General features: G+C 44.7%; 1 protein-coding gene across 1 annotated transcript in view; it reads left to right on the top strand.

Moving 5' to 3' along the window:
- LOC139544110 (high affinity cAMP-specific and IBMX-insensitive 3',5'-cyclic phosphodiesterase 8B-like) overlaps positions 1 to 12,891 on the top strand; it is a 70,525-nt gene that overhangs the window by 33,072 nt on the left and 24,562 nt on the right. Inside the window, exons 11-14 of the mRNA XM_071350872.1 lie at positions 5,893 to 5,932; positions 6,150 to 6,227; positions 10,652 to 10,728; positions 12,355 to 12,519. Of these exons, the coding sequence (XP_071206973.1) occupies positions 5,893 to 5,932; positions 6,150 to 6,227; positions 10,652 to 10,728; positions 12,355 to 12,519 (360 nt within the window). The remainder of the gene's footprint in view (positions 1 to 5,892; positions 5,933 to 6,149; positions 6,228 to 10,651; positions 10,729 to 12,354; positions 12,520 to 12,891) is intronic.

The raw sequence follows: 12,891 nt of genomic DNA on the forward strand, positions 1-12,891 counted from the left end.
AACGGTGTGTGTCATGGCCAGAGGTAGTCCTGAGTAACGGTGTGTGTCATGGCCAGAGGTAGTCCTGAGTAACGGTGTGTGTCATGGCCAGAGGTAGTCCTGAGTAACGGTGTGGTGTGTGTCATGGCCAGAGGTAGTCCTGAGTAACGGTGTGGTGTGTGTCATGGCCAGAGGTAGTCCTGAGTAACGGTGTGGTGTGTGTCATGGACAGAGGTAGTCCTGAGTCTGTGTGAGGATGCTTCAAGTGGATTAGCGGGCACTGGTTATATCAATCCTTACAGAACATCACACATCTATTCCTCTCTTTATCACTCTCCATCTTTCTCTTTAGTTTGTCTCCCTCCCTCCATCTCTCTCTCATCTCTGTATCTGAAGGGAAGCATTAGGGGTAATCTGAGCTGACCCTTACTTTATCACATCCCCAGTCCCCTGTGGTTTTGGTTTGATTCTCATTCTTCCCCATCCCCCCACACACAAAATCACTACTCACCTTCCCTTTCCCTCTCCTCCCCACCTCCTCTCACCATCTCCTCATCTCCCCTCACACCTCTCCCCTCATCCTCCTTATAGCCCATCAGCTCCCCAACCATACCGTCCTCACCTCACCTCTCCCCTCATCCTCCTTATAGCCCATCAGCTCCCCAACCATACCGTCCTCACCTCACCTCTCCCCTCATCCTCCTTATAGCCCATCAGCTCCCCAACCATACCGTCCTCACCTCACCTCTCCCCTCATCCTCCTTATAGCCCATCAGCTCCCCAACCATACCGTCCTCACCTCACCTCTCCCCTCATCCTCCTTATAGCCCATCAGCTCCCCAACCATACCGTCCTCACCTCACCTCTCCCCTCATCCTCCTTATAGCCCATCAGCTCCCCAACCATACCGTCCTCACCTCACCTCTCCCCTCATCCTCCTTATAGCCCATCAGCTCCCCAACCATACCGTCCTCATCTCACCTCTCCCCTCATCCTCCTTATAGCCCATCAGCTCCCCAACCATACCGTCCTCACCTCACCTCTCCCCTCATCCTCCTTATAGCCCATCAGCTCCCCAACCATACCGTCCTCACCTCACCTCTCCCCTCATCCTTTGCCAGCTAGCCAATAGAAATCAATGGAATATTGAACATATACTTACTGACACCTTAACACACATGAACACAGCTGAATACAGTAGGCCTACATGTTTCAGGCCTATGGATTGACCCTCCTGTGCTCAGTAATGTGTAGCTCTATGGGCACAGTAGTTAGGTAATGTTGAGTTCCTGTTGAGTCTGTGTTATTAGTGTGTTACATGCTCTCACTGTGTTACATGCTGTCACTGTGTTATATGCTGTAACTGTGTTACATGCTCTCACTGTGTTACATGCTGTCACTGTGTTACATCCTCTCACTGTGTCACATGCTCTCACTGTGTTACGTATTGTCACTGTGATACATGCTCTCGCTGTGTTACATATTGTCACTGTGTTACATGTTCTCACTGTGTATCATGCTCTCACTATGTTACATGCTCTCACTGTGTTACATGATACCACTGTTTTACATGCTGTCACTGTGTTACATATTGTCACTGTGTTACATGTTCTCACTATGTTACGTATTGTCACTGTGGTACATGCTCTCACTGTGTTACATATTGTCACTGTGTTACATGTTCTCACTGTGTTACATGTTCACACTGTGTATCATGCTCTCACTATGTTACATGCTCTCACTGTGTTACATGCTGTCACTGTGTTACATGTCTCAATGTGTTACATATTGTCACTGTGTTACATGTCTCAATGTGTTACATGCTCTCACTGTGTTACATGCTCTCACTGTGTTACATGCTGTCACTGTGTTAGATGTCTCAATGTGTTACATGCTCTCACTGTGTTACATGATATCACTGTGTTACATGCTGTCACTGTGTTACATGTCTCAATGTGTTACATATTGTCACTGTGTTACATGTCTCAATGTGTTACATGCTCTCACTGTGTTACATGATATCACTGTGTTACATGCTGTCACTGTGTTACATGCTCTCACTGTGTTACATATTGTCACTGTGTGACATGCTCTCACTGTATTACATGCTCTCACTGTGTTACATGTTCTCACTGTGTTACATGATATCACTGTGTTACATGCTCTCACTGTGTTACATGCTCTCACTGTGTTACATACTCTCACTGTGTTACATATTTTCACTGTGTTACATGTTCTCACTGTGTTACATGCTCTCACTGTGTTACATACTCTCACTGTGTTACATATTTTCACTGTGTTACATGCTCTCACTGTGTTACATGTTCTCACTGTGTATCATGCTCTCACTATGTTACATGCTCTCACTGTGTTACGTGATATCACTGTGTTACATGCTGTCACTGTGTTACATCCTCTCACTGTGTCACATGCTGTCACTGTGTTACGTGTTCTCACTGTGTATCATGCTCTCACTATGTTACATGTTCTCACTGTGTTACATGATATCACTGTTTTACATGCTGTCACTGTGTTACATATTGTCACTGTGTTACATGCTGTCACTGTGTTACATATTGTTACTGTGTTACATGTTCTCACTGTGTTACATATTGTCACTGTGTTTCATGCTCTCACTGTGTTACATGCTCTCACTGTATTACATGCTCTCACTGTGTTACATGCTCTCACTGTGTTACCTGCTCTCACTGTGTTACATATTGTCACTGTGTTACATGCTGTCACTGTGTTACATGTTCTCACTGTGTATCATGCTCTCACTATGTTACATGCTCTCACTGTGTTACATGATATCACTGTGTTACATGCTGTCACTGTGTTACATGTCTCAATGTGTTACATGCTCTCACTGTGTTACATGCTCTCACTGTGTTACCTGCTCTCACTGTGTTACATATTGTCACTGTGTTACATGCTGTCACTGTGTTACATATTGTCACTGTGTTACATACTCTCGCTGTGTTACATATTGTTACTGTGTTACATGCTCTCACTGTGTTACATATTGTTACTGTGTTACATGTTCTCACTGTGTTACATATTGTCACTGTGTTACATGCTGTCACTGTGTTACATATTGTCACTGTGTTACATGTTCTCACTGTGTTACATATTGTCACTGTGTTTCATGCTCTCACTGTGTTACATGCTCTCACTGTATTACATGCTCTCACTGTGTTACATATTGTCACTGTGTGACATGCTCTCACTGTATTACATGCTCTCACTGTGTTACATGTTCTCACTGAGTTACATGATATCACTGTGTTATATGCTCTCACTGTGTTACATGCTCTCACTGTGTTACATGCTCTCACTGTGTTACATATTGTCACTGTGTTACATGCTCTCACTGTGTTACATGCACTCACTGTTTTACATGCTCTCACTGTATTACATGCTCTCACTATGTTACGTATTGTCACTGTGTTACATGCTGTCACTGTGGTACATGCTCTCACTGTGTTACATATTGTCACTGTGTTACATGTTCTCACTGTGTATCATGCTCTCACTATGTTACATGCTCTCACTGTGGTACATGCTCTCACTGTGTTACATGCTCTCACTGTGTTACATATTGTTACTGTGTTACATGTTCTCACTGTGTTACATATTGTCACTGTGTTACATGCTGTCACTGTGTTACATATTGTCACTGTGTTACATACTCTCGCTGTGTTACATATTGTCACTGTGTTTCATGCTCTCACTGTGTTACATGCTCTCACTGTATTACATGCTCTCACTGTGTTACATATTGTCACTGTGTGACATGCTCTCACTGTATTACATGCTCTCACTGTGTTACATGTTCTCACTGAGTTACATGATATCACTGTGTTATATGCTCTCACTGTGTTACATGCTCTCACTGTGTTACATGCTCTCACTGTGTTACATATTGTCACTGTGTTACATGCTGTCACTGTGGTACATGCTCTCACTGTGTTACATATTGTCACTGTGTTACATGTTCTCACTGTGTATCATGCTCTCACTATGTTACATGCTCTCACTGTGTTACATGCACTCACTGTTTTACATGCTCTCACTGTATTACATGCTCTCACTATGTTACGTATTGTCACTGTGTTACATGCTGTCACTGTGGTACATGCTCTCACTGTGTTACATGCTCTCAATGTGGTACATGCTCTCACTGTGTTGCATGCTCTCACTGTGTTACCTGCTCTCACTGTGTTACATATTGTCACTGTGTTACATGCTCTCACTGTGGTACATGCTCTCACTGTGTTACATGCTCTCACTGTGTTACATGCTCTCACTGTGTTACATGCTGTCACTGTGTTACATGCACTCACTGTGTTACATATTGTCACTGTGTTACATGGTCTCACTGTGTTACATATTGACACTGTGTTCCATGCTCTCACTGTGTTACATATTGACACTGTGTTACATATTGTTACTGTGTTACATGCTCTCATTGTGTAACATATTATCACTGTGTTACATGTTCTCACTGTGTTACATGCTCTCACTGTTTTACATGCTCTCACTGTGTGACATGCTCTCACTGTGTTACATATTGTCACTGTGTTACATATTGTCACTGTGTTACATGCTCTCACTGTGTTACATGCTCTCACTGTGTTACATGCTCTCACTGTGTTACATGCTCTCACTGTGTTACATATTGTCACTGTGTTACATGCGCTCACTGTGTTACATATTGTCACTCTGTTACATGCTCTCACTGTGTTACATATTGTCACTGTGTTACATGCTCTCACTGTGTAACATGCTCTCACTGTTTTACATGCTCTTACTGTGTTACATATTGACACTGTGTTACATGCTCTCACTGTGTTACATATTGACACTGTGTTACATATTGTTACTGTGTTACATGCTCTCATTGTGTAACATATTGTCACTGTGTTACATGCTCTCACTATGTTACTTATTGTCACTGTGTTACATATTGTCACTGTGTTACATGTTCTCACTGTGTATCATGCTCTCACTATGTTACATGCTCTCACTGTGTTACATGATATCACTGTGTTACATGCTGTCACTGTGTTACATGTCTCAATGTGGTACATGCTCTCACTGTGTTGCATGCTCTCACTGTGTTACCTGCTCTCACTGTGTTACATGCTGTCACTGTGTTACATGCACTCACTGTGTTACATATTGTCACTGTGTTACATGGTCTCACTGTGTTACATATTGACACTGTGTTCCATGCTCTCACTGTGTTACATATTGACACTGTGTTACATATTGTTACTGTGTTACATGCTCTCATTGTGTAACATATTATCACTGTGTTACATGTTCTCACTGTGTTACATGCTCTCACTGTTTTACATGCTCTCACTGTGTGACATGCTCTCACTGTGTTACATATTGTCACTGTGTTACATATTGTCACTGTGTTACATGCTCTCACTGTGTTACATGCTCTCACTGTGTTACATATTGTCACTGTGTTACATGCTCTCACTGTGTTACATATTGTCACTGTGTTACATGCTCTCACTGTGTTACATGCTCTCACTGTGTTACATATTGTCACTCTGTTACATGCTCTTACTGTGTTACATATTGACACTGTGTTACATGCTCTCACTGTGTTACATATTGACACTGTGTTACATATTGTTACTGTGTTACATGCTCTCATTGTGTAACATATTGTCACTGTGTTACATGCTCTCACTATGTTACTTATTGTCACTGTGTTACATGCTCTCACTGTGTGACATGCTCTCACTGCAGGGGAGGCAGTGGGTCGAAACATTGCACAATAAAACTGCAAGAGCAACTCTTTCTTTCAAAACACCAGCCAGATCTACTAATTCTCTCTCCCTCTCCCTCTGTTTGTTTTTTAACGGTGCCTTTCTTCTCTTTGTCTCTCAGGTCCATAAGATCAACAGAGATGGAGACCATTCCCAGTCAGGTAAGCTACAGTACACTCCCTGTCTCTTTGTTGTTTCACTGTGTCATCATAAGGACACTGACGTAACTTTCAGGAGACAAATCACTGAGCTTTTTTCATATAAGGATATCAGACAATTTGTTTAAACTGGAAAGTTCAACACTAAACAACGGAAGAGAAGTGAGGCAGTTGTCTGTCTGGGTCATACAGTCCGTCATCCTGTATTTTCTTTTCCCAGAAAGCCATTCCCTGCGTCACAGAGACAGGAGGAAAGAGTCTGTTGATGCCAGGTCAATCAGCTCACGTGGCAGTGATGGTGAGTAAATGAACACCAGGCTACTGTGTGTGTGTGTGTGCGTGTGTGAGTGTGTGTGCGTGTGCGCATGTGTGTGTGTTAGTATGTGTGTGTTAGTATATGTGTGTGTGTGTGTGTGTGTGTGTGTGTGTGTGTGTGTGTGTGTGTGTGTGTGTGTGTGTGTGTGTGTGTGTGTGTGTGTGTGTGTGTGTGTGTGTGTGCGTGCGTGCGTGCGTGCGTGCGTGCGTGCGTGCGTGCGTGCGTGCGTGCGCGCGTGCGTGCGTGCATTCGTGCTTGCATGCATGCTCGTGTGCTTGTCTGTAGTTGTGAGAAAGGATAAGAGATGGGGGTATGGGAAGACTGAGTGAGGGATCCCAAGGGAGATGGAGGAAGACAGAAATATAAAAACGAAGGGACAAGAAGAAGGATATAGAGAGAGGAGAAGATAGAAAGAGAGAGGAAGGAAGTAAAGAGAACAGGTGATGAGGAGAGAGGGAGGTTCAGAGAAGAGACCTCAGAGAGCCGTGTCGGGCTCTGATGACATCACTAAGCCCCCCCTCCTCACTCTGACGCAGCTGCTACTATTTTCATCAGCTGGGCTGAAGTGGTGCTTCTCCTGTCCTCTACCTCTCGCTCTCCTTCTCTCTCTCTCTCTCTCTCTCCCTCTCTCTCTATTTCCTTCTTCTTCTCCGTATTTTCCCTTCCCCTGTTATTTTCTCTCTCTCCTCTCATGTCCTCCCTATTTTCTCTTTTTTCTACTCTTCCTTTTCCGCTGTTCCTTCTCCTTTCCATTCATAAGGAACATACATATTACATCATTGTACAGGGCAGCTTGCCACCACAGCCCCAGTGGTGTGTTGAGTTACATCCGTTACACATTATTAAGTTAGTTTAATATAAACTAGAATTACATATTTTACTGTAAGAGCAGCATGTCACAGTACTGTAAGAGGAGCATGTCACAGTACTGTAAGAGCACCATGTCACAGTACTGTAAGAGGAGCATGTCACAGTACTGTAAGAGGAGCATGTCACAGTACTGTAAGAGGAGCATGTCACAGTACTGTAAGAGGAGCATGTCACAGTACTGTAAGAGGAGCATGTCACAGTACTGTAAGAGCACCATGTCACAGTACTGTAAGAGGAGCATGTCACAGTACTGTAAGAGGAGCATGTCACAGTACTGTAAGAGGACCATGTCACAGTACTGTAAGAGGAGCATGTCACAGTACTGTAAGAGGAGCATGTCACAGTACTGTAAGAGCACCATGTCACAGTACTGTAAGAGCAGCATGTCACAGTACTGTAAGAGGAGCATGTCACAGTACTGTAAGAGCACCATGTCACAGTACTGTAAGAGCACCATGTCACAGTACTGTAAGAGCAGCATGTCACAGTACTGTAAGAGGAGCATGTCACAGTACTGTAAGAGGAGCATGTCACAGTACTGTAAGAGCACCATGTCACAGTACTGTAAGAGCACCATGTCACAGTACTGTAAGAGCACCATGTCACAGTACTGTAAGAGCACCATGTCACAGTACTGTAAGAGGAGCATGTCACAGTACTGTAAGAGGAGCATGTCACAGTACTGTAAGAGCACCATGTCACAGTACTGTAAGAGGAGCATGTCACAGTACTGTAAGAGGAGCATGTCACAGTACTGTAAGAGGAGCATGTCACAGTACTGTAAGAGGAGCATGTCACAGTACTGTAAGAGGAGCATGTCACAGTACTGTAAGAGGAGCATGTCACAGTACTGTAAGAGCACCATGTCACAGTACTGTAAGAGGAGCATGTCACAGTACTGTAAGAGGAGCATGTCACAGTACTGTAAGAGGAGCATGTCACAGTACTGTAAGAGCACCATGTCACAGTACTGTAAGAGCACCATGTCACAGTACTGTAAGAGCAGCATGTCACAGTACTGTAAGAGGAGCATGTCACAGTACTGTAAGAGGAGCATGTCACAGTACTGTAAGAGGAGCATGTCACAGTACTGTAAGAGCACCATGTCACAGTACTGTAAGAGGCAGCATGTTCACAGTACTGTAAGAGCGACGCATGTCACAGTACTGTAAGAGGAGCATGTCACAGTACTGTAAGAGCAGCATGTCACAGTACTGTAAGAGGAGCATGTCACAGTACTGTAAGAGCAGCATGTCACAGTACTGTAAGAGCAGCATGTCACAGTACTGTAAGAGCAGCATGTCACAGTACTGTAAGAGGAGCATGTCACAGTACTGTAAGAGCAGCATGTCACAGTACTGTAAGAGCAGCATGTCACAGTACTGTAAGAGGAGCATGTCACAGTACTGTAAGAGCAGCATGTCACAGTACTGTAAGAGCACCATGTCACAGTACTGTAAGAGCAGCATGTCACAGTACTGTAAGAGCAGCATGTCACAGTACTGTAAGAGCAGCATGTCACAGTACTGTAAGAGGAGCATGTCACAGTACTGTAAGAGGAGCATGTCACAGTACTGTAAGAGCAGCATGTCACAGTACTGTAAGAGCAGCATGTCACAGTACTGTAAGAGGAGCATGTCACAGTACTGTAAGAGGAGCATGTCACAGTACTGTAAGAGCAGCATGTCACAGTACTGTAAGAGGAGCATGTCACAGTACTGTAAGAGCACCATGTCACAGTACTATAAGAGGAGCATGTCACAGTACTGTAAGAGGAGCATGTCACAGTACTGTAAGAGCACCATGTCACAGTACTGTAAGAGCACCATGTCACAGTACTGTAAGAGGAGCATGTCACAGTACTGTAAGAGCAGCATGTCACAGTACTGTAAGAGCAGCATGTCACAGTACTGTAAGAGGAGCATGTCACAGTACTGTAAGAGCACCATGTCACAGTACTGTAAGAGGAGCATGTTACAGTACTGTAAGAGCACCATGTCACAGTACTGTAAGAGGAGCATGTCACAGTACTGTAAGAGCACCATGTCACAGTACTGTAAGAGGAGCATGTCACAGTACTGTAAGAGCAGCATGTCACAGTACTGTAAGAGCAGCATGTCACAGTACTGTAAGAGCACCATGTCACAGTACTGTAAGAGGAGCATGTCACAGTACTGTAAGAGGAGCATGTCACAGTACTGTAAGAGCAGCATGTCACAGTACTGTAAGAGGAGCATGTCACAGTACTGTAAGAGCAGCATGTCACAGTACTGTAAGAGCACCATGTCACAGTACTGTAAGAGCAGCATGTCACAGTACTGTAAGAGCAGCATGTCACAGTACTGTAAGAGCAGCATGTCACAGTACTGTAAGAGCAGCATGTCACAGTACTGTAAGAGCAGCATGTCACAGTACTGTAAGAGGAGCATGTCACAGTACTGTAAGAGCAGCATGTCACAGTACTGTAAGAGGAGCATGTCACAGTACTGTAAGAGCACCATGTCACAGTACTGTAAGAGGAGCATGTCACAGTACTGTAAGAGGAGCATGTCACAGTACTGTAAGAGCAGCATGTCACAGTACTGTAAGAGCACCATGTCACAGTACTGTAAGAGGAGCATGTCACAGTACTGTAAGAGCAGCATGTCACAGTACTGTAAGAGGAGCATGTCACAGTACTGTAAGAGCAGCATGTCACAGTACTGTAAGAGGAGCATGTCACAGTACTGTAAGAGGAGCATGTCACAGTACTGTAAGAGGAGCATGTCACAGTACTGTAAGAGGAGCATGTCACAGTACTGTAAGAGCACCATGTCACAGTACTGTAAGAGGAGCATGTCACAGTACTGTAAGAGCAGCATGTCACAGTACTGTAAGAGGAGCATGTCACAGTACTGTAAGAGGAGCATGTCACAGTACTGTAAGAGCACCATGTCACAGTACTGTAAGAGCAGCATGTCACAGTACTGTAAGAGGAGCATGTCACAGTACTGTAAGAGCAGCATGTCACAGTACTGTAAGAGGAGCATGTCACAGTACTGTAAGAGCACCATGTCACAGTACTGTAAGAGGAGCATGTCACAGTACTGTAAGAGCAGCATGTCACAGTACTGTAAGAGGAGCATGTCACAGTACTGTAAGAGCAGCATGTCACAGTACTGTAAGAGGAGCATGTCACAGTACTGTAAGAGCAGCATGTCACAGTACTGTAAGAGGAGCATGTCACAGTACTGTAAGAGCACCATGTCACAGTACTGTAAGAGGAGCATGTCACAGTACTGTAAGAGCACCATGTCACAGTACTGTAAGAGGAGCATGTCACAGTACTGTAAGAGGAGCATGTCACAGTACTGTAAGAGCAGCATGTCACAGTACTGTAAGAGCACCATGTCACAGTACTGTAAGAGGAGCATGTCACAGTACTGTAAGAGGAGCATGTCACAGTACTGTAAGAGGAGCATGTCACAGTACTGTAAGAGGAGCATGTCACAGTACTGTAAGAGCAGCATGTCACAGTACTGTCTTGTTGTCTCCAGCTCCCAGTCTGCAGAACCGGAGGTACTCCTCTGTAGCCAGGATCCACTCTATGACCATAGAGGCCCCCATCACCAAGGTACAGTACACACACACACACACACACACACACACACACACACACACACACACACACACACACACACATCACCAATTGCCAACCGTGCCAATTTATCATCCAAACACCGGCTTCTCAGGCATTATCACGTAAATCTGATTGTAGTGCCATTCTTCCATCTAATTCTCTAATGAGAGTTCTGGGATAAGGCTATAACTGAAATCCTCCCCAGAGTCTAGTCTTATTCTTGGCTTTATGATGTTCCTTTATACTCTGACTAGCTGCTTTATCTATTTGGCCCCAGACAGGATTTCTATGGCATCACATGCAGAGCTCCCTGACACTGGCTCAAAGAAAGACACTTTTTGTCTGAAGAGGGACATGTCCCTTAGGCGCGTGTGTGTGTGTGTGTGTGTGTGTGTGTGTGTGTGTGTGTGTGTGTGTGTGTGTGTGTGTGTGTGTGTGTGTGTGTGTGTGTGTGTGTGTGTGTGTGTGTGTGTGTGTGTGTGTGTGTGTGTGTGTGTGTGTGTGTGTGTGTGTGTGCGCGTGCGTCTTTTATGTTCCTAAATCTATTGGATATTTGAGGGTTGGATTTTGATCTCTCTAACACAGGATGGTAAGGATGCTAGGGAGAATTGTCATGCACGGAGAAACAGCTGTGCTAATAGCGCTCTATCTATTCATACGTACAGCCAGTGAGACAGACCTGCCCACCATAGAGATAGAATTATATTTCTATGCTGTCCACATTGCGCAGCGCCTCAGACTTATTTGCATAAGACAACACATGGCCAATGATATGTTGAAAGAACACTTGGCCCCTAAGCCCTTTATCGAGTGGCCACTTGGCGATGTGTTTGATAGGGACCACTCGAGTCTGCCATTGTTTTGGGCAAAATGAGAATTGATATGATGCGCACAATATTCCAAAATGAAAACCCAATGGCGAGCCTCATGTGTCCAGCGGCGACTCGTTTTGAACATGATTCCCTATGAACATTGCCAGACAGACGCACACTCTGATAATAGATAGTGAGAAAGTTGTCCAAACAAAATGTCACTGAAGCACTTTGCCACTCGCCAGTGACTATGCTGATTTAGCTAACGTGGCCTACCTGCTCAATGTGCCTGCTAGCTACTAGCAAGCTTCATTGACAAACACAGAGATGGAACTAGCTAGTGATTTTGGGTACTAATCAACAGTGTATGTTGTGTTTTATTTACAATAGTTTGACAGTTTGCTGAAGTTGTAGACATGTTCTCAGAAATTAGTCCAGAGCGTAGCAGCAGCTCAGCTGACTCTGCAGCACTGCCAGAATGAATGCAAAAATGTTACTTGAGAAATACTGCACCAAACCCAAACCCCTTAGTAAAATTGCGTGACTAAGACCTCCTCAGCAAAAACTTCTAAATTAATTACAGATTACTTGATTTATCTATGACTATTTTGAGGGTGAAATGTTGCTACCGTGATTCAAGGGGACAAACAACATAACACACCCACATCAAACCACACCCCCAAGACCCAAATCTGTTTTTTTTCTTAATGGGCAGCAGAAAAACACATGTGGAATCGCAGAGTTCAGCCCCCCTTTAAATAGAATGTAACTGTATGCTCTATCTCTCTCCGCCTTCCTCCATCTCCAGGTGATCAACATCATCAACGCGGCCCAGGAGTCCAGTCCGGTTTCGGTAGCAGAGGCGCTGGACCGGGTCCTGGAGATCCTGAGGACCACAGAGCTCTACTCTCCTCAGCTGGCCTCCAAAGAAGACGACCCACACACCAACGACCTCGTCGGGGGGCTCATGAGTGTGAGTCAGAGGCTACACACACATACACACACGCACACACACTCCTTCACAGGCCCTATTTAATCAAAATCTAGAACCAGTTTTTAGGATACTCCCCTTCACCCACACACCAACGACCTCATAGGGGGGCTCATGAGGGGCCACACACACACACACACACACACACACACACACACACACACACACACACACACACACACACACACACACACACACACACACACACACACACACACACACACACACACACACACACACACACACACACACATACCCCTCCTCTCCCCTCTCCTCCTCTCCCCTCCCATCTCCTCCTCTCCTCTTCTCTCCTCTTCTCTCGAAACACTCAAACACGAGAGTTCCTGAGTTATG

This window comes from Salvelinus alpinus, chromosome 18 (assembly GCF_045679555.1).
Source record: "Salvelinus alpinus chromosome 18, SLU_Salpinus.1, whole genome shotgun sequence".
NCBI classification, from domain to species: Eukaryota; Metazoa; Chordata; class Actinopteri; order Salmoniformes; family Salmonidae; genus Salvelinus; species Salvelinus alpinus.